Source organism: Hibiscus syriacus, unplaced genomic scaffold, assembly GCF_006381635.1.
Source record: "Hibiscus syriacus cultivar Baekdansim isolate YM2019G1 unplaced genomic scaffold, ASM638163v2 tig00008013_pilon, whole genome shotgun sequence".
NCBI classification, from domain to species: Eukaryota; Viridiplantae; Streptophyta; class Magnoliopsida; order Malvales; family Malvaceae; genus Hibiscus; species Hibiscus syriacus.
In genome coordinates, this window is record NW_024062150.1 from 2123950 (window position 1) to 2147509 (window position 23560).

General features: G+C 32.6%; 1 protein-coding gene, 1 long non-coding RNA gene and 1 pseudogene across 2 annotated transcripts; 2 read left to right on the plus strand and 1 right to left on the minus strand.

Moving 5' to 3' along the window:
- The first annotated feature begins 2817 nt into the window (after positions 1-2817).
- LOC120201786 lies at positions 2818-3605 on the plus strand. Its single transcript, XM_039202323.1, has 2 exons — positions 2818-2975; positions 3290-3605. Exons 1-2 carry the CDS (start codon positions 2852-2854, stop codon positions 3547-3549), a joined length of 384 nt encoding a protein of 127 aa, XP_039058254.1. The 5' UTR covers positions 2818-2851; the 3' UTR covers positions 3550-3605.
- A 2886-nt stretch (positions 3606-6491) lies between these two features.
- On the plus strand, positions 6492-11954 carry LOC120201916 (annotated as a pseudogene).
- A 578-nt stretch (positions 11955-12532) lies between these two features.
- LOC120201917 lies at positions 12533-12886 on the minus strand. Its single transcript, XR_005523689.1, has 2 exons — positions 12687-12886; positions 12533-12613 (listed from the first exon to the last, which is right to left on the minus strand). It is a non-coding gene; the product is annotated as an uncharacterized LOC120201917 (long non-coding RNA).
- Between the last annotated feature and the right edge of the window lie 10674 nt (positions 12887-23560).

Below are 23560 nucleotides of genomic sequence, written 5' to 3' on the forward strand. Positions count from 1 at the left end.
CCTCCTAAAATCCCACAAAAAGAATGACATGTGGGAATCAACATGTCAGAACTCCACCAACACACCTCTTCCTCAGCTTCATCGAATCTATCTTCAACTAAACTACCTCGAAACTAACAATTGCATCGGAGCCCTCCTACAACCAAGAGGAAATCCCATCACCATCAACTGTTGTGATCATCGCTCCACCGCCGGCCAAAGTGTCAACAATGCACTTACTATCTTCTTCATGAACCACCGAAAGGAAAAAGTGGAAAAATCCCTGCCATAAAAAGTAACTGAACATCTCTCCATTACCACCGAATCACACTGCACACCCAAAAACAATATGGCTTCAACAAGACGGACTCTAAAACTCGTTTCTTCATGGATTAAACGAACAGAACTCCACTAGATCCCTAAATCAATGAAGAAATAAATGCTCCACCCTGACACAGGAATAACTATAAAAATAGCCCATATAATCCTATTGAAACTAAGCTCATACCATTCTAAAAATGAAGGGTAGCGATCTATCGAAAAGCTGACAAGGAACAATGCACCCGAAACAACTAACCTAGAATGCTAAAACACTGAAACAAATTCCTGAAACCGAACACCAACAACATATCACCCGCCCAAAACGACCTTAAAAGACCTGGAATAACGTAGAGCCCGCTTCCACACCCTCTTCGCCAAATTGCCAAAAACAAATATGATGCTTTTAGCTTTCGAAGATCTAACAAGAATAGCTTTAAATCTGAACCCCTCCCTCAACCTCCCATCTGCCCCCCAGACTGCAAAACTGGCTTTTATGCTTGCTTCTGAACCTACCAAACACAAACGAGGATCCAACACATAGACTCCTTCCACTTCTAATAACAATGAACACTAACGACACTGAACCTAACTCCAAAAATGCTTCTATAATAGAAGACAGGAGAATATTCTTACTAACTAATTTGATAGACGAAAACCGAAGCAGCTGAGCAATCAACCAGTGCGGCGGAGGCGGATGGGAGAAAACAAAGCTAACAAGGAACGTTTTCCACGTTACAATATACAATATAAACAGAAACCTTTTTTGCATTACAACATTAACATGTACTAACATATATTTTTTTCTAAAATATTCATTTTTGTATAGTATCGAATCAGATTTCAATCTATAAATTTATTTTGACAAATCCATCTTTCTTTTAGAAAATTTCTCTAGATTTGACCAAGATCTTTCCCAAAAATATCATCTATCTCATATGTACCTATAATATGTTACAAGCTCAAGAGCGGCATTAACAAATTATTAAACAGGTTGAGAGGTTGTGGACTCACAAGATTGTTTGAGCAGGGGATGTAAGGTTTCATTTCGACTGATTTTTTTATCGGGAAGTGTTTCATGTTCATCACATCAATTATTGTCGAAAATAAGTTTGTCTTGTTAGTCATTAGAAGTTTACCACTTCTAATTTGGATGTAGAGTAGTCGTCGATGAAGTTTCGACTATGAATAGATATTTTTTTATGAAAGATATGAAAGCATATAGAGGGAATGAGAGTGAAGAAAGTGGAAAGAGAGTCTCTCTATCAACCTTCCCTCATGATATAAGTATTCAGTTATAGGATGGATGGTATCAAACTTATAATGACGATAATTATTCTTAGATTAGTTTAAACAAAATGATTTTAGTTGTTTAAGTTGGTTTACTTCTAATAAATTACTCCGTTCGTCCCATTAAATATGTTTTTTTTAAAGTTGACTCATTTAAAGTGTCTTATTAAAAAAATCAACAAACAACACTTATATTTTTTTTACTCTTATATCTCACTATTTTATATCTATCAAAATAAGTATGTTAAATATGTTAATATTTTTTAGAGATAATTTTATTATTTATTCTAGTCAAATATATCATCTAAAATGATGTGTATAGTATACGGGATTAACATAACCTAATCGTGGGGCTGTTGTTATTTGAGGAGAACGAACTTCAAAGAGGATGATTTCAAAAATGATATAATATCACCTGGTACGTCGGGTCCGGAGGCACTAGAGATTTTCAAAGATCTTTACTTATGAATAGGGGTGTTCATTCGGTTAATTCGGTGGCCGAACCGACCGAAATACTATTTTCGAATTAACCGAATTTTTTTTTTCTTTAACCGTTAACCGAATCGATTTTTTTTCGAAAATATTAACCGAACCGAATAAATTTTGGTTAATTCGGTTAATTTTCGAATTAACCAAAAATTTTTAGAATTTTAGAATTTAATATTTTTTTAATTAAAATTAACAATTTACAATTAATTTAAATAATATCTAATTATAAATAATATCTAATTATAAATAATATCTAATTAATTTGATTCAAACATTTTGTATTTAGTTTTGATATTATTTTAATTAATTAATTAATATTGATTTGGGTTTTAAATGGGTTTTAAATAGATTGGGCATCTTAATATAATTATATTTAAAGGTTAATTCGGTTAATTAACTGATTTCGAACTGAATTAACTGTTAACCGAATTTCAAAAAAATCCTTAACCGTTCTCCAACCAAATTAATTCGATTACCAACCGAATTAACCGAACTAATTCGATTCGATCGATTAATTTAGTTAAAGATTATCATAGACTTACACGTAAAGCTTCAGAGTCTCGAGATTTACCGTAAATCTTTTTTGAGTGTTGTTTTTCACACGCGTACGAAACATAGTTATTTGGCGGTGGATTTCACACGTGTGAATCAGTTTCAATCACCTGCAGTGATTTCTTTGTGAACTCAGTCTTATCCTTTTTTTTCTTCCTGCTTCGGTTCTTGTTTATTTTGAGTCCTGTTTTTTTCCACCTGATCGTCTTTGTAGCTTTCGATCATGGCGTATATTTCTCGCAACGTTTTGAAAACTGATCGACGCCTCAATATTGGAAGATTCCTAATGAATTTGGGCAAATCTGCCCTTGATTCAGCCATTAACGTCTCCCTCAAAGGTTTCACTGGTTCGTTCTCTCTCTCTATCATCTGTGGATTCGCTAGAATTTCACATCAATTAAACTTTAATTGAGCTTGATTTTTTCCATTTTTGCATAAAATCACAGTGGTGACTTCTTTGTTTTTAGCCGATATCCGTGATCGAATTTACAATTATTTTTAGGTTTAAAAATCATTACAAATTGTGTGATTATAATTATGATTGTTATATATTAATATCAAAATGTTGTGATTCTAATAATCGTGATGAACAGGATAGCTTTAATTATATTGTTTTAATATGCTAATTAATTTGTTCCAATATTTGGTGCGAGAATTGCAGGTGGGAAGAAACTGTACCAAACAATTGTGCAGGAAAGGTTAAAAGATGAACGAAAGAGATTGAAATTGGAAAATGTGAAAATATCGGAGGAGGAGAGACAATTAACAAAAATGGAAGACATTAAACTACAAAGTAAGACTGTTGCAGACAAAGTTGCTGGAGGATCAAATCCATCGAAGAAGAAGATACCTCAAGGCTCAAAGGAAATGGAACTTCAGGATTCTAAAAGGAAAACAATTTTCATTCGATCTCGCTTGTAAAATCCTATGAAAGATTAAAAACGTAAATTGGTAGTTGAATTATTAATCTCGTTTTATTAAGATGTACTCTTTTATTGTACCTTTTGAAAGTTCATATTTTATTTTTATTTAAAGTTATTTTATTTACAAGATAACCCTTCCTTTTTATTTAAAAGGAAAAAAATATTAGTATCTAAACTATAATAAAAGCTTACAACTATAATGGTAAACTGGGACACATAATAAGAATATATTCCTAAAATCATTAAAAATCAATTAAGATCAACTTAAATCAATTTATTTTAGTGATTAATGAAAGAGAAAATAACTTGAGTGATTGAAATATCTTATAATATACGATTTTAACTATTTTTTTTGGGTTTTCAAAAATAACCAATGAATTCGTAATTCAATTCCGAATTCGCAACACGAAGTCAAATTCGCAACAAGAATTTACATTTCGCAGCACGAATTTACCAAATTCGCAATTCATTTTTCAAATTCGCAACTCGAATTTTAATTTCGCAACTCGAATTCGAATTTCGCAACTCGAATTCACCAATTTCGCAACTCAATTTTTGAATTCGTAACTTGAATATGGATTTCGCAACTTGAAAATCAAATTCGCAACTCGAAATTCATGTTGCGAATTTAAAAATCGAGTTGCGAAAAAGAAATTCGTGTTGCGAAAAATGTCAAATTCGAGTTGCGAATTCGATTTATGTGCTGCGAATTCGGAAACTGTGTTGCGAAATTGGCTTTCGTGTTGCAAAATTGACGAATTCAAGTTGCGAATTCGTTGGTTATTTTTGCAAATCCAAAAAAAGTTGGTTAAAATCGTATATTATAAGGCATTTTTGGGTCACTAAGTTATTTTCTCTTAATGGAATCGTTGTTATTTCTAATGGTTATGGGTTTGAGTATCGGTACTTATAGCAGAGTGATTGAACGTTTATTGTCAAATGGTTGATAATATTTATATAACTTTGTAATCACTTTAGCTTAATAAAAAAAATAAAACTTAAGATCATACAAGTATCATATAAGAAAAATGTTAAAGATTTAATCAAATAAACTCGAATAAAAGATTTGACCCTCGAACAAAACTAAAAGACCTGTTTTATCCATATGCCATAATTGATTATCGCGTCAATACCGTAAATTGTCACGTTAACATCGTGAACTGTCACGTCAATACTGTAAAATCAATTATAAAAAATATTAGTTAAAAACCCCATTAAATTTATTTTTTTGAGTTGAAAGATTATATTAATATTTTAAAAGAGTACATGGTCCTGATGCATTTTTTTTTGTTCTTGTTAGGCAAGCTCTCAAGATTGTCTACATTTAAATGTAATGTCTTCACAAAGATCTTTCTATTTGCTCTGTCTATTAAAGAACCTCCAATATCAGAAAACAAATTATCTGGTCATTTGACAGATTGTGCACCTATAAATTCCAAATGAATTTTGGGTTATAAAAACTTTCGGGTTTTAATGCTCTTCAGATGTCTAAGTTTTACTAGGCTTAAATTTAGACAAGACTCATACATTGTTATATATATATATATATATATATATATAAATTTTTCTTTTTAAAAATATTAACGATAATGTTAACATGTAATTATAAGATAATATCATATTATTATTAAAAAATGTTATATAAGTAGTTTTATTTATCTTTTAATGATAGATAATCAAAACATAATTAAAATATAACGTTCGGTATAATTTAAAAATAGGTGGATGAATAGAAATGTAGTTTTTTCCTTTTAATTTTTTAAAAAAATGTATAAATCACATATTAAATGATTGATTTTTTAATTGACCTAAATAATAACTTTGAAAATGTTATACATATATTTTAGGGAAAACCATTAAACATATAAAATTAAAAATATAAGAAAATCTTTTTTAATTAAACCAAAAAAGAAGGATGAAGAAAAGTTGATTTTGCATTTTGAACAGAAGCATATTAAGATAGCGGCAACAGTTTCCTGCCACGTATACATGGTAACTAGAATCACCGTCCACTCTGTTGACAAAAATATGTATTTACCAAACCCCAGCGTATCAAACCTTACCCAATTCACTGACACATTTGGTCATTATATTGCACGGGACCGAGAAAGATCAAAAGGATAGAAGTCTGTCTCTTCATTTCTCTTCCTCGGGACTCCCTCTGATTGGAAATAGAAATAACCCCGATGCATATGGATGTTCATTCTGTTAAAATGGTGATCGGTCGAACCGTATTAATCATAACTGAATTAATTAATTTTTTTTTCTTTAACCGTTAATCGAACCGAATTTTTTTTGAACATATTAATTGAACCGAATAAATTTCGGTTTCGAATTAACCGATTTTTTTTTAAAATTTTCTAATTTATATAAAAATTAAATATTTTTTTAATTCAAAAAAAATTTATAATTAATTTAAATAATATATAATTATAAAATAAAAATTTTAGATAAATTTTTTAATTAATTAATATTGATTTAAGTTTAAAAGTTATTGGATCTTAAATTATTAATTGAATTTTAAATAGTTTGGGCTTAGCCCATATATTATATATAATATATTTAATATTTTTTAATTAAAAAACAGTTTAAAAATAATTTAAATAATATATAATTATAAAATAAAAAATTTATATAATTTTTTAATTAATTAATATTAATTTAAGTTTAAAAGTTATTAGATCTTAAATTATTAATTGGGTTTTAAATGATTTGGGTTGAGCCCATATATTATATAATATATTTAATATTTAAAATTTAATTTCGGTTAATTCGATTAATTAACCGAATTCAAACCGAATTAAACGTTAACCGAATTTTAAAAATTTTTTTAACCGTTAACCGACCGAACTAATTCGATAACCGAATCAAATTAATCGAACTAATTTGATTCGGTCGGTTAACCGAATTAGTTCGGTTATTTGAACACCCCTACCGATGCATCCGCTAAACGCGGTTATGACGGCCAGGATGCTGTTCAACACGGCGTCCTCGTCCCCCGGAGAAGGGATTCCGTTCGGATCTCCATGGTGGTTCATCTACGCCGGCATTTCTTGCTTTTTAGTTATTTTGCGGGGATCATGTCCGGTCTTACTCTCGGACTCATGTCGCTTGGTCCCGACGAACTCGAAATTCTACAACGGAGCGGCACTTCCTCCGAGAAAAAGCAAGCTGGTAGAGAAAATATGGTTTTTAATTTTTGTTTTGGTTTTGGTTTTGATTTGGAATAGTTGTGGAGGAATGACTGGATTTAGATTGCTATTATTGTTTGATTTGGAATTTGATGATTAAGAAAATCGCTTTTGGTTTTCTTCAGCTGCTATTTTGCCAGTAGTTCAAAAACAGCATCAGCTTTTGGTGACATTGCTTCTTTGCAATGCTGCTGCTATGGAGGTAAAAACTTTTTAACAACTTTCTTCTGTTCAGTTTGGTATAAATTTGAGTGGAAATGCCATGTTTGTTTGTTTGATTGATGCTAAAAAAATTATAGTTGGATAAATTCAAAGTTTTGACCAAGCAATGTTTTGTGATTGGAATAAGATTTGCTAGAAAGCTGATCTTCTAATGCATTTAAGAAATTAAGATAAAAAATGAAATTTTTTGTTTCTAGTGAGGTCTCAATAATGACTTGATGATACTTAATGCTGTTCCTTAATCCTTACGTTACATGCAAGTATGTTGGAGCATTGTACGGGGAGATGAGTGCCAAAACCCTCACTATGTACTTTTAAGAATGGGGTTTCGTTTCTGTCAAGTAGGCATTTAGGCTCAGATTACTAAGAAGTGTTTAACCTGGAGTAGTTATTCTATTTTATAGCTAGGTCATTCCTTTTCTAAGCAATTAGTATATCATATAAAGTAAGATTTTTGGTAGTTCCCCATTATTAAATAACTAGCTGTGAAATGCAATACCTTGGTTTTTAACTGATTCATCACCTTGTCCGTAAATAGCGTGCTAGAAACTTAGAATCACTACCTTATTTATGCTTGCTATGTTGTGGAGGCTATCTATTGATAATGAAGTTGCTTCGTGACTATCAAGTATTACTTTACTTGAAATTTACCATGTATTTCATATTCTAAGGATGTTTGAGAGAAGGTTGACTTTCGTTGACAGCATTGATGTTTACTGCTTGCAGGCCCTCCCTATATACCTGGACAAGCTTTTCAATCAATATGTTGCTATCATACTTTCTGTGACTTTTGTTCTAGCTTTTGGTGAGGTAGGCTGTTCTACTTTTATTCCTTGACCAAAATTAGTTCTTTTGCTTTTCAGGTTATTCCACAAGCAATATGCTCAAGATATGGGCTTGCAGTAGGTGCAAATCTTGCAGGCCTTGTGCGGGTTTTGATGATCATTTGCTATCCAATAGCTTATCCCATTGGAAAGGTAAGTTCGAAGGCCATCAGTACACGAGTTGTACTCTTGAAATGAGAAAATTCTTAAAATTCTTGTCAAAATGGTTGGAAAGAAATTTAAGATGTATACTTTTTGAAAGTGAAATTTAAGAAAAAATTTAATGTTGAATGGAATAAAATTTTATGAAAATTTATTTAAGATTGTTTTAGGCATTATATTTTTTTTATAAAATATAAATTCATATAAATTGCTAAACACAACTAACAAAAATATTAGTGAAATTTAAGAAAATGTATTCTATGATTTGCCTGTTATAATGTTCTTGTCTTTTCTTTCCTAATTATTTTCTTTGGGGGAATATCAAGGTTCAAATGTGAGGTGGTATGGGTTTTCTCCCTATCCGAGTTTATGCAACTATTTCAGTTTGACCCTTTTCCATCTCGAAGGTGGAAGAAATCATGTAGGCAGGGGAGGGAAGAGGGAGGAGGTAGAATCAGAGAAAATGATCATTTCTTTCATTTGCTTTCCTCAATATTAGTGTAGAATGAAAGCTTCATTTTCCCCTTCCCACCCACATCTGATATAAAGAGAAGGAAGAAGGAAATGGTAGAGAAGATCTAATCTAAACATATTTCTGTTATCAAGGCTGCCAAAAAAAGTCCAAGTAAAATAAGGCACAAATATGTCTAAGATATTTTTGTATGCGACTATGTACATTATATGTAATAATAACTTGAAGCTATATGGTTGTGGTAATAAACTCTATACGTGTAGTTTCATCTAAAACCAATGCAACTTTTCTTTCTTCTTTTGTTGCTGATATGCATGTCTTCCTTATTGTCTCATGGCTGTTGTTTAATACTCAAAAATCGAGAGGTAAAAAGTTAAAAATAAAAGAAATGAAATATAACTTTATTCAGGCGGGCTTCTTGTGCCTATTGCACTAAAAAGCCCATGTAATCGCACCAGGCATAAGCCTGATTAAATGCTCCTTGCCTGAATTGGTTCGAGGCTTGAGGCGCTTTCGTTTTTTGGCTCTAAGGTGTAATGCCTAGGCGCATGCCTTGACAACAGTAGTTCCTGTTAAAGTTTGTTTTTCCATTTATGTGGTTTTAACAGACCCTTATAATTGATGAAGCACTAAAGTTGTATATATTTTCCAGATTCTTGATTGGGTGCTGGGGCATAATGAAGCACTATTTAGGCGTGCTCAACTAAAAGCCCTTGTCTCCATCCATAGCCAGGAGGTAAATCAATTTTATGTCGCTGCACATTACATGATATAATCCCATGATAGAAGTTTGCTAAATTTTGAAGAGTCCTATAAATGGCAGAAGATTACTGTTACATTCATTTCTTTTTCTTGATCTAACTATTTAGGCTGGCAAAGGAGGTGAGCTCACACATGATGAGACAACAATTATTAGTGGAGCACTAGATTTGACTGAAAAGGTATGCATCAAGAAGTAAATATTATCATTTTTTGGATAAGTGATTTTTTTTTCATTCTATAAAGCAGTTCAAAAACTGCTACATCATCAAAACAGAGGCAGAAGTGAGCTACAAAAGTAATGTTATTCCTTAGTTAAAATCTCTTTCTACAGAGGTGATGTGGTTGATGACTGTTACTGATATAGTGGTCACATGCTGTGCAAAAGTGGAAAATTATAGTTAGTATAAATTATGGTATTTACATACTTATTTTTTTCTATCATGTGGCTTCATTAAAATCAGTTCAAAACAATTTATCAATTTTCCTTGGCATCTTAAACTAATTTTTCCTGTTCTGTTATAATACTTGGACAGACTGCTGAAGAGGCTATGACACCTATAGAGTCAACTTTCTCTTTAGATGTCAATTCAAAGTTGGACTGGTAATATTTGCTCCTTAATTCATATTATAGTTTGATACAAGAAGGATTAATACATCAATCATTTTAAGTGCTAAAGTTTGTGTTTGATACAACTTATACCCTCCTCCAGATCTGTCATAAAGAAAGATTAACAAGTTAAAGCTTCCTTATTAACTGATTCCTGTTCATTAGCATGTTTATATTAATAGTTTCTATCATAAAGCCTCTATATGTGTCAATGAAGTCCAATATAACTGTCAAATCTGTTTGTTTTGTGTTGTTTCCTTAATCTTAGTTGAAATGCTAAAAGAATTTATGTAATAAATTTCTATTCATCACTCTCTATCTGATCTTCAATCTTGAATGAACTACCCCAGGGAGGCAATGGGTAAGATCCTCGCTCGTGGTCATAGCCGAGTCCCTGTCTACTTAGGGAATCCCAAAAATATTATTGGACTTCTGCTGGTATGTGTTAGACTTTAAACGTTAGATGAGGTCTCATAGCAGTCATGCATTTGGGTCTAAAGTTTTTTATGATCTTGTTGGTTATTTTGCTTATTCCACATATGTAATATTTTTTTATTGAAATTGGAATAAGGTGAAAAGTCTTCTCACTGTACGTCCTGAAACTGAGACACCAGTCAGTGCAGTTTCCATCAGGAGAATCCCAAGGTTTCTTACTTATTGATATATGCTTATTATTTTTGTGCAGGTATAAAATATCCAGCTAGTTTAGTGTTCATGTTCGGGATGTTTGACAGGGTTCCGGCTGACATGCCTCTCTATGATATTCTGAATGAGTTTCAAAAGGGCAGCAGTCATATGGCAGCTGTTGTGAAGGCAAAAGGAAAAAAATAAGAACCTTCCTCCAACCCTTGATGAACTAAAATCTGAGGAAAACAAAGTCGCCAGTGCAGATTCTCAACTGACTACTCCGCTGCTATCCAAGCTGGATGAGAAGCCAGAGAGCGTTGTTGTTGACATAGATAAGTCATAGCGAGTTACCAATACAATCAGGCAAGATGCTGCAACAAATGGACTGTCTGCCACATCAGGGGATATTGAAGATGGTGAAGTGATTGGTATTATCACACTAGAAGATGTTTTTGAAGAACTTTTGCAGGTAAATATCAGTAAAACCTCAATAAATGAATGCTGAATAAATTCATAATCTTGGTTAACGAATAAAATCCCAGTCTTCAGACCACTGTATTCAATACCTCTTCTTATAATATAACAATGTGACTTGCTTGAAATGTCTCTCCTGAAGAGACAGTTCTCTGGCTTTTGTTCGTTTTCAATCAACATATTTGTCACCTTTTGAATAATTTCTTCATTTGTAAAGGATTCCATCACTGTATTTAGTGTTCCTTATTCATATGTCATCTATCCTAGTAAAAGAAAACGATTATATATATAAGGATTGAAAATATAAATTCTATATCAATTAATTTTATCGGTAATGAAGTAAATTGTTTAAAATGATATCTTTTCTTAGTCCAAATAGCATTAAGGGGTTTACTAGCTAACCATTTTTTACTAATGCAGGAGGAGATAGTGGATGAAACCGATGAATATGTTGATGTGCATAAGAGGTATTGGACTGTTTGAACTTTATTCTCATTCAATTACACCTGAAAGAATGAAAAATAAGAACGGATGCAAATATCATCTGTTTTGCAGAATCCGAGCTGCCGCAGCTGCCGCTGCTTCATCAGTGGCACGTGCACCGTCAAGTAGGAGGCTAACTGTTCAGAAGGGAGCGGTAAGGAAACTTTAATTTTAGCACTTTCCGTCTTTTATTCGTCACAGATGGATATGCTTCATCTGTTCTGGAATCTGGAGTCGTTTGCATCATCAGAAAGTTTTGAAACATCAATTTCTAAAAATAAAAAGAGGAAAAAAGAAAAGAAAAAGGGGTTTCAGATTTATTTATAAAAATCAAAGCTTTAATAATTTCTTTTCCTTTGTGCAAACTAAACCGAAAACAGGAAAAAGAAACGAAGACATTTTTATTATTATTTGTATGGTGTTTTAAGTAATGTAATTTGATCCAGGGAGTCCAAAGCAAAGGTCAAGCCACAAAGAAAGCTGCCTAGAGTGATTCAGACTCTTCTACTAGCCTGCTGAGAACAAGTGATGAAACGAATTTATAACTTTCAGGATTGATTCCAGTGATGAGGCGTGAGTATGAGTGTCTTTAATGATTTTTATTTTTGTGCATAATGGTTTTTCTATATATATTCAGATAAAGGGAATTGTAATTATAACTCCCAAACAATCTGAAACTACTTTATTTTTCAGCTTAGGTGATGAAATATGGAGTTGAAACATGATTTTGTGAAGATGGATTTGCATTGAGTTTTTGACGAATTTTGTCTCGGGAAATGTACTATTGATTTTTTAATAGTATTGGACGACTATAAGATAATATTTGTATGGAGTTTTTTTTAGTTACTCAAGGCTCATGCCCGAGGTTTATAGGGAGAACAACACTTTAATTATTGATGTTAGATGATACATAGGAGTGAAAACCATGTTTTATACGGAAACCTTATAGGTGATATACTGCAAACCCTATATTCATAGAACACGGTTCTGATGCCATTGTTGTAATTTCTATTTATCAATTTCTCATTCTTCAACCATTAAAAAGAGAATAAATAGATAAATTAACAATAAAAGATGTTCCTTCAAAAACTTCGGACAATTTTTGCTTTCCCTAAGCTTTTAAAGATAGTAGGAAACACTTTTTGAGGATAAATTTGAAAGCAAACACCTCACATTTTACAATTACTACATCTTGTACAAATCTGTATACGTTCTACCTAAGCAAGCCATCATTTGCGCTGATTCTAACCCCCCCAAAAAAAACAATCAGTATTAGAAGAAGCCAGCAAACCTTTCAGTTGATTTACAAACCTGCAAATATACAAAGATTCTAAATATTCCAGCTAAAGTTAAACCTTCAAAACTTCACTCCTCCCAACGTAGAAGCAGCACCGTACATCTCCATATAATGTAAAACCGTGTTTTCTTCTCCTTCACAAGCCTTGAGCACCTCCGCCATAGTCGAAGCTTTGGGATCCCTGCTGATTTTGAGCACAAGGCTGCCATATTCAAGCTGATATATTTGTTCTTAATGGAACAAAGCTTCTTCATGGTATTATATAGAGGGGAAGATCAGTGCACTTGGAATCAGAAAATGACAAGGCTGGCTTAGTCCCATCAGCTTGTCTGCCTAACAAAGCAACCCTGGAAAGGGACTATCGAATGCTTTTCAACTTATCCAAATTATTGAAGGCTTTTTCCTCCTGTTTGTAAAGATAACACAACCAGACCCACCATCTGCCATGATTCCAGGATATGTTTGGATGGATTCTCCCACATGTTTCTTCCATAGTTTAGATTATTGGATTGACAACTTTCCCAAGTCACACGCTCTATTACTATTAAATGGCGTAGGATGTTATGTGAGGAGAATAAATTTTAAAATAAACGAACTTAAAAAATGTTATGCAATTAAAACATGTTATTCGTAGAAAATATCAAAAAAGTTAAACATATGATAATTTAAAAATTTTGAGGGATCGCTATCCCTGGTAACCCAATTATATGGAATATGTTCACTTGATTTGAGCCATAAATTACGCTTCTTGCAAGCCCAAATATTTGTTTTCCTGTGCTGTCGTCAAAACAAAAGATAGGAACTTCAAAATATTATTAACAGGTTACCTCGTAATTAATAAACCAAACTAATATAACTCGCATGATGGATGTTTAGATAAAATGGAAATTTAACAGTGATTGATGTAATAATTTGATTAGGGACATCGGTTCTCTTTCTTCAAGCTCAGGCATATGAAAGGACTTGCTGTATTCATCTCAAATGTTGTGGCTTATTTATAACATCTCATGTGAGAAAGTTTGCTTTAGAATTCCAGAGATTTACAAGCTGTCTCATTCATCTTCCCCTGAGTAGGGATGGAAAACGGCCGGGTTCGGGCCGGGTATTGATCCCCCGTCCCTGTTTAAAAAATTCGTACCCGTCCCCGCTTAAAAAACTGCGAGAATTTAAACGGGGATCCCCATCGGGTAATCGGGGAAAACCGCTGGGAAACGGGTATCTCCGTTTAGCATAAACGGTTATTTAAACGGGTATCGGACCGGGTATCAGGCCGGAAATATATATTTAAATTAAATATATAAATATTATATATATTTTTTAATTTAAATTTAATTTATTATTAGTATGTATATATATATAATTATTTTTAATATTTATCGGGCCGGGTAATCGGGTAATTGGGGCGGGGATTACTAAACCCGTCTTCGTTCCCGTTTAACATAAACGGTTTTTCCCCGTCCCCGTCCCCGTTTAGCATAAACGATTTTTTTCCCGTCCCCGTTTAATTCGATTTTCGAATTTTCCTGTCGGATTCGGATTTTTTTGCCATCCCTACCCTGAGAAAGAACATTATGACTGGAATTACATATATACATGCTATCACAACTAATGCTAAGCTTCCGGCTGTAATTTTGTAATGAAATGTAGGTATTTTAAGTATTTTGGTAAAGAGGATACCGACGTCACTCTCTCATTTTTCTTCATTTTAATTCAAAACTTACAAGAAGCCGCCTATTGATAGGCTGATTAAATAGCGACTATTACTTTAATTATCTTCACTTTAGATAAGATAAAGAATATTACACTTTAGATCATTGTTTTGAAAACCGGACTTAATTGGCCGGTTCAACCGGTTCAATCGGAAATCGTATGTTAGTTCGGTTCAATTTAAACCGGTTAAATCGTTATTAGTGAGCCGGTCAGAACCGTTAAATCGTTCGAACCGGACCGGCTAAAAACCGAAAAAAAACCGGAAATTTTGTTTTTAAAAAAAAAATTAAACCAAACAACGTCGTTTGTTAAACGAGCCAAGTCGAACTCTGGTATTGCTGAGCTCGACTCGAACTTGAAAACTTTAAAAATAAGCTCAACTCTACTCAAACTCACAAGTTAAAAATTATCAAGTTTAACTCAAACTCGAAATATAATATTGAAACTTAAACTCAAAAAGGCTTGAACTAAAAAAAAATTTAGAAGCTAGATTGAAGCCTAAAATTCGAGCTTGATTGAAGTAAAATAATAGTTCACTTAATGCTCACCCAAAGGCTCTATGATTTTAAATGCAAAATTACCTCTATTATTTATAGAAGTTAGTTGTGATGCTCTTCTATGTTTCTTAGCAATGTAGGATTGTTTTATTCTCATATTTTTACTCTTTAGACTTTTGGGATGCTCTTCTATGTTTCTTAGCCATGTGAGATTGTTTTTAAAAAAAAATTAAACCAAACAATATCATTTTGTTATGATTTTTTTAACCCTAAATTTATTTTTTTATTATAGTTATATAATTATAGTTATTATTTAATATGTTTTACCTTAAATATTATGTTGTAGTTAATTTGAATCATTTTGTTTCACTTGATTTTATGGTTTTTAACTTATATATGTTATGACTTGCTTTGAATATGACTTGTAATATAAAAAAATATTTTTTATTAAATATTTTTGGTATTTTTTTTTTAAATTTTTTAAATAATTATGACGTCGTCCGATTCTTCCGACCGATCAGACCGGTTTGACCAGTTGAACTAATAAACTGGTAACATGATTGGTTCGCTAACCGATCCGATTCTGAAAACCATGCTTTAGATCATTAGACGTGAGTATTACTAGCATACAATAATTAAGGCAGTAAATAAAATATTTACACGCTTTTAACCTACACTTCCTCTTAAACCCGTGAGTAATGAGTATTGTTAGCAGATCAACTGTATTTAGCTTTTAAGTCCTCGTTAGATTTGATATGAGTATGAGTTATATAAACTCGACAATTGTAAAATTGCAACTTTATTCAAGTTTATTTTCATATAGATATTTTCTCCCAAATTCCTATCCGGATACGTCAATTCGTTGAGGGATGGATTATAATGGTTAAATAAAATGTTATTTTCTCTTGAGATTTTGAGTTTGAGCAACTGTCTGTAGAGTGTGCGCATCATCATAGTTAAAAAAGATTATAAACAAATACTACATTATAAAAACACTCCGGACTATAAAAAAATATACATTATTATATCCAATTGCTAAGTAACTAATCTTCATTTATTTTCAACAATAATAACACTCTAATTGTATTCAGTTTTGCAACTGCTACAAATTAGATTTTATTGATTTTAAAATTTATTTAATAATCACTTTCTGAAATAAGAAATATTTTAAGATTGTTTTAAACCAATAGACTATTTAAAGGGACAATATATTAGAATTAAATCAATAATTAAGTTTTCATCATTCTAGAGCGTTTTAACAGTCGACAAAAATTATATCATTAAAAAATTATTATAAAGCTATAATACTTGGAAAAAATATTTGAAATTCAATAAAATAAAATATTTTTATTTTATGATTTATATTTACAATAAAATTTGAAAGTGTTATCGTTTGATTTTTTTTTTGAAAAATACAGGTGTTAAAGAAAATATTTTGTGATATGAATCATTTGGCACAATACACATATAACTCGTAATCTTCACACGATGAATTTCATAAAATATATTAAAAATAGAACTGGTCATGTAGGTTGAAAGAAAATTATATGAAACTCGTCATATGAACGTAACGAATTTTAATTATTTATCATATTTTATAAATTTTATCATTTTCTCGTAATAAATTTTCAAATGTCAATATTTCTCCAAATATTTTTTTTCCATTTGGATTATTTGGCCATCAAAGTTGGATTTAATGTCTCTAAATCCAAAGTCAAATTTAATAAAATATTAAAAGAAAGCCCACAGCCTGGGCTAACCCGTCTTTGGAGACTCAAAATATAGAAAAGGCCATACGCCGGAAACCCAAATCAAATCCCAAAACAATGTGTCTGGCTGACAAGTTCATCTCTTCTTCCCCATACCATCTCTCATTTATTTAAAATCTCACTCGTCTCTCCCCACTTCTGCCATTGAAAGAAGGAAAAAACTAAAATATCCTTTAAACATCTCCAAAATCTTCCATTTCTTTGTTTCCTCAGATCCTAAGAGCAAATGAAAGAGAAAAAACAGTTGCAGGAGCCTCCTTACCACGCCCTTCACAAGCTTCTTCCTGGGAACAGCCCTTACGTTCGAGCTAAATATGTTCAGGTATTCCTAATCTTATCGAATTATGTTTATAATTATACGCATGGATCCTTCATTTTTTCAATAAATCGTTGCACGATGCGCTGTTTATAGGCGCAGTTTGATTTGCTTTTGGTTCTGTTGTCTTGGTATTATTCATCCCGGTATTATTAAGTTAATTTATGTTTTAATATTGTTTGAAATTATTGAAGAGCCCTTGAATGTTAGATTAATTTCTGTGCAGGGTCTTGTTAGATATGGTCCCCAACAACAAGCTACATCAATGGCTAGTATAAGAGGCTCAACTAGAGCTTTTGGTGCCCCAATTTGTGATCATGAACATTATGGAGTGTAGAAGAGCATGATGTGCATGTTATGGTAGTAGTTTGCAGGATCATTTTCTCTAAGATTGTCCCAAGTCACCGGAAATTGAACCTGAATACATCAAGAGGTCATACCAGCGAGGAATCGTTCAAGAAATTCATCAAGAGGTCGTATACCAGCGAGGAATCGTTCAAGAAATTCATCAAGAGGTCGTATACCAACGAGGAATCGTTCAATTGAGACGATACCATGTGGTCGCATGTACATTTTGATTATTTGATACATCAGTAGTTGTCAACAGTACTTTGGCTAAAGTCTGGCCGTTAACAAAGTGACCCATAATTAGTGAAAGCAAATACAAGTTTACTGATTATTTAACAGTTTAACTAGTTGTAAGTTATATTATTATATTATTTATAATGTAAACGATATTAAGCATTAATTGATAGTTTAAATAAGTTTTGTATGAAAGTTAGTATTTCAACATTGATTTTTACATGAATCAAACTTATCGTGATAAGCTTTCGTCTCTGAAATCTCTTACCGTCAATTTTTGGAGTAAGCTCTTGACTAATTTAGTAATTTTTTTATTTATTATTAACTTTATGGTAATACTCTTACTAAGTATTTTTTAATCACGATTCTACTAAAACTTTGCTAAAACATTATAGGTGTGTGACTTGTTAAGTTTTGAGAGCTAATTTCATTAGCATATTATGTTCCAAACGATAAAGGACAAAACAAGTCACTAGTGGTTTACATTGTAGCCATGGTTTAGAACTTTAAATCAAAACGTAATTTCTTTAGAATTAATTGTAATAGATATTCTTTTATACGTTAAATTAATTTCTAGATTTCAAAATATTTTGATTTAATTTTTCAAAAAAAATTATCAACCTATTTATTAGTATGAGTATTTTACACTAGCTTAGATATGATACATAATATTTTGTTTTGATTAAGCTAAAGTGATTATAAAGTAGTATCTGTTATAAATACTCTCAACCATTTGATAATGAACGCTTAATCATCTTGCTACAGTTGTTGATGCTCGAATTAGTGATCTCTAGGAATAACAACGATTCTTTTAACAACTGAGGTAAGTTGCTTCGTGCATAAATGATACATAATATTTAAAACACGTTCAAACTATAAACATTATTCACATATTGTTAAGGATTGCATCACGACAAGTTTTTGCTTATCCTAAATCGGATCTGATTTGATACTAATAATGTTGAAAGTAAAAAATAATGACTGATTTTGGGGCAGCTGATTAGGTGGTCTAAGTTGGCTGCAAATTTGAACTTAGAATTGGCAAGGGAAAATTACCCAATTTATTCCCTGCACTTTAGGATATTTACAAGATTAGTCCTTAAGCTTCAACTATAATACTCTAACCCATTTAGCTTCAGAACCATCCCAAATCATTCTAGGTTTCTCCCAATACTAGAGAATTTAGAGAGTTTTATTGAGAGTTGTTTTCTCATTTTTATCAAGACAGATTTGTTATTGTTTTCTCCTTGTTAGATCGAGAGAAGTTGTAATTCCTATTTTCTCATAGTGAAATTCTTCTACTGTTGCCCGTGGTTTTTACCCTACGTTATTTAGGGGTTTTCCACGTAAAATTTGTGTCTTCTTTATCTTCATTTTATTTTCTCAAATTATTAGTTGCGATTTTGCTATATCCGATAGCCGTATTCCGCAACAATTGATATCCGAGCCAGATTTGAGTGTGTAATATTTACTTATTGTCTTTGTGGTTGTGACCAAAAGGTGGATCCTCCAACATAAGAAAGTAAGAAGATATTACCTATTCTTTAAAGGTTCCAGAGAACTATTCATGATAGTGAAATAGTGGGAGCTATCCGTAATAGAAGCTATCATAACGAAATTTGATATTGAAAAGTTCAATGGGAGAAATTTCTCATTGTGGAAATTGAAGATGAAGGCCATCCTGAGGAAACATGGTTGTCTAGCAGCTATCAGTGAAAGGCCGATAAATTTCACAGATGACAACAAATGGAATGAGATAGATGGGAATGATATGGCAAACTTTCATCTAGCATTAGCAGATGAAGTATTGTCAAGCATTGAGGAGGAGAAGACAGCTAAGGAGATATGGGATAAAAAAAATTCAGGAAATGCAAATTCTTGGGGTATGCTGATGGTGTAAAGGGGTATCGCTTGTAGGATCCCGCTGCCCGCAAAATGATCATCAACAGGGATGTTATCTTTGTAGAAGATAAACTACAAAGAAAAAAAGACAATGATAGCGCTGAAAAGTCAGAGACTACACAGATACATGTGGAAAAGGAGTTTGAACAAGGTGATTCTTCTGAAGCAGAACCAACACATGATGAACAAGAACCAGAGAGTTCTGAAGATCCAACAACTAGTCAATCAGATCATGTGAGAAGACGTCCCAATTGGCACTCAGATTATGTTATAGAAGGAAATATTGCATACTGCCTTTTAACAGAGGACGGTGAGCTATCAACATACCAGGAGGCAATAAACAGCTCAGATGTTTCACTGTAGATGATGGCCATGCAAGAAGAAATTGAAGCCCTTCATAAAAATAATACATGAGACCTTGTGCCACTACCACAAGGAATGAAGCCAATTGGTAATAAATGGGTCTTTAAAATCAACCGAAATGGTGACGATCAAGTTGAGAGGTATCATGCAAGACTGGTGGTAAAAGGATATGCTCAAAAAGAAGGTATTGATTTCAATGAAATCTTTTCTTCTGTGGTTCGACTAATAACAGTTCGAGTAGTTTTGGCAATGTGTGCTACATTGAACTTACATCTAGAGCAGCTAGATGTTAAAACATCTTTTCTTCATGGAAATCTTGAATAAGAGATTTACATGTTCCAGCCTGAAGGTTTTGAAGAAAAAGAAAAGAAGAACTTGGTTTGTAGGTTGAACAAATCTATGTACTGTCTAAAGTAGGCGCCGAGGTATTGGTATAAGAGATTTAATTCATTCATTATGTGCCTTAGATACAACAGACTTAATGTAGACCCTTGCGCTTATTTCAAGAGGTTTGGTGATAACGATTTTGTTATATTACTGTTGTATGTGGATAACATGTTGGTTGCAGAACCCAACAAAGATCATATTGAAGAATTGAAGGCACAACTGGCTAGGGAATTTGAAATGAAGGACTTGGGATCAGCAAACAAGATTCTAGGGATGTAAATTCACCGAGACAGAAGTAATAGGAAGATTTGACTTTTACAAAAGAATTACTTGAAGAAGATCTTGTCACGATTCAACATGCAAGATTGTAAGCCAATTTCTACCCCTCTTCCTATTAACTTCAAATTATCCTCCAGTATGAGTCCTAACAGTGAAGACGAGAGGATAGAGATGTCTCGAGTATCGTATGCATCAGCAGTGAGAAGTTTAATGTTCGCTATGATATGCACAAGACCAGATATTACACAAGCAGTGGGAGTGGTTAGTCGGTACATGGTGAATCCAGGCAAAGAGCATTGGAATACAACAAAGAGGTACAAGGTAGAAAGAATGATGTGAAGATATGATTGTTCCAATCAAATCTTCAAGCGGGAGATTGTTGAAAGTAAAGAATAATGGCTGATTTTGGGGTGACTGATTAGGTGGTCTAAGTTGGCTGCAAATTTGGACTTGGAATCGACAAGGGAAAATTACCCAATTTAGTCTCTGCACTTTAGGATATTTACAAGATTAGTCCTTAAGCTTCAATTATAAATACCCTAACCCATTTAGCTTCAAAACTATCTCAAATCATTCTAGCTTTCTCCCAAAATACTAGAGAATTTAGAGACTTTTATTGAGAGTTGTTTTCTCTTTTTTCTCAAGAGAGAATTGTTATTGTTTTCTCCTTGTTAGATCAAGGAGAAGTTGTTATTCCTATTTTCTCATAGTGAAATTCTTCTACCGTTACCCGTGGTTTTTACCCTATATTATTTAGGGGTTTTCCACGTAAAATTTGTGTCTTCTTTATCTTCATTTTTATTTTCTCAAATTATCAGTTACGATTTTACTCTATCCGATAGCCGTATTCCGCAACAAATAAAACCCAACACGAGCTCAAATATGATTTTGCATACCTCCGCAATTTAATTAAAACTTGAATTGAATTAATTTTAATATAAATTTTCATTTTTCACATACTTTTTAAATAAAAAAGTAATTGAATAAAATACTAATGTATTCAAGATAATATCATATATTTTTTTAAATCTATAATTCTGGTATAATATATGTTGAACTTTTACATATGTTTCTTTTATCGAAACTTAGTACAATGTATAAATAAATTAGTATTTTTGTAATTAATCCAGGTTGGACAGGGCATATTCCCTTAAATCTGACCACGAATATTAAAAAAATAAAAATTGTATCAATATTGATTGGATTACGATATTTAAAAAATAATTAAATTAAATTTTAATAACAGTCTATTTTTTTTTTATTAAATTTTATCAATATTGATTGGATTACGATATTGATAACTTAATAGCTCAATTAAAATATTTTGGAGTTCTGAGTATATATATAACTCTTACATTTTAGTTGACTTATTCACTGGTTTTACATACCAAGTTAGATTCAATCATATTCATGTGAAAATGATAAAACTATACTCAAATTTAGCTCAAATTTTTATTTCAACCAAAAATGGGAAAGATAGTTTGTACGGTATAATATTAATAAGGTATGTATCATATATGATTCTAATTATTGGCATCTCACTCAATTGTACAAAAGAACAAATATAAAAATGTTATATATAAGACTATAACATAGATGGCTAAAAACTCAAATTAGATTGCTTAAAGAAAAAATAACTACCAGTCTAAACAAAATGCATATAGTTCGGGACGAACGGATGATTTTATGTTTGATTTGAAAACTGGGTTTGAGAAATGCAAAACTCAAAGATCATCTCATTAGTTTAATAATATTTCGAAGGGGCAAATAGTATTTCTCCTTGTTAGTGTTATGTATACGAGCATGTGCTGTAAATTCAAGAATAGTTCTAGAACAGTTTGTTAGCTTCTTGTTATGAGCAGTTAAGCTGTTAATGGTTTGTTGCACAGCAGTTACATTTTCTTCTTGCTTGTATAAATAGTTACTCTCTAACTCATGAGAGATCAACTTTTCATTAATAAAAGTATTACAAAGATTTCAGTTCATTTCTTGTTTCTTAGATAGCTAAACTTCTATCTTATCATGGTATTAGAGCATCAAACTTTTCCTGTGCAGCTTTCTTCCAATGAGGAATCTTCATAGCTTCTTTAATAGACCGAGGCTCTTCATCAAAGTATTCAACATGTAGAACACGGGGTTTCCAAATGCCATCTTTGGCCCTGGTAACCATAGGATGAGCATTTTGAACCAAACTAGCCCCATGCGTATTGTTACCCGTTGTAACGACTCTATGCACATTGTCATTGTCGGCCATTTCTCCAAAAGGCGTGGCTCCAGGCGTATTGTCGTGGTCGGCCACAGCTCCAATAGGCATGCTACTCGAATTACTAGGAGTATCATGTGCCTCATTACAAACAAAATTGGGAGAAGCAAGCATGGGCTCCACAATGGCACGGGATTGTGCGGGACCAGTAGCACATGGGCTGTTTTCATTTAATGGAGTAGCACGAGCAGCACAATTTGGCCAATACCTGGGTGTTTTCTTCCACTGTTTCTTTTTCTTTCCAGTAGCTGCACGAGGTTAAGTTCTCACATCGTGTATTCTTGGCGTCATGGTTGATTTGACTGTTGATCCCGAGGATGTGTCTCCGAATACTTCCTCCCTGAGTCCTGGAACTTCTCGAGGTATGTTTGGCATTCAACACATACCAAAGCATGACACTGTTAAACTCACTGAATCCATATACCTTTTTTTGGAAGCATCAAGTGGCTTTGATAATTGATGGCTATGGGTTGCTGAGGTTCATCTCTGCCGGTTCTGTTGCACCAGATGAGTTCATCACTAATGCGTCTGGATAACGTGAAGAGAATCCAGTGTTTGCAGCTCATCGCCAGCAAGATAAATTGCTTGCTTCCTGGCTTTTAACTACTGTGAGTACAGAGGTTTTGCCTCACTTGATTGGACTTACAACTGCGATGTCAATCAGGAATACTATATCTTGTCTATTTAGTGCTCGCTCCAGTGCCAAGATTTCTTCTCTCCGGCACAGTCTTTATTCCCAGCGAAAGACTGGTTTGACGATTAGGGAATATCTTGCTAAGGTCAAGTCTATTTGTGATCTGCTAATTACTTCGGGTAGTGT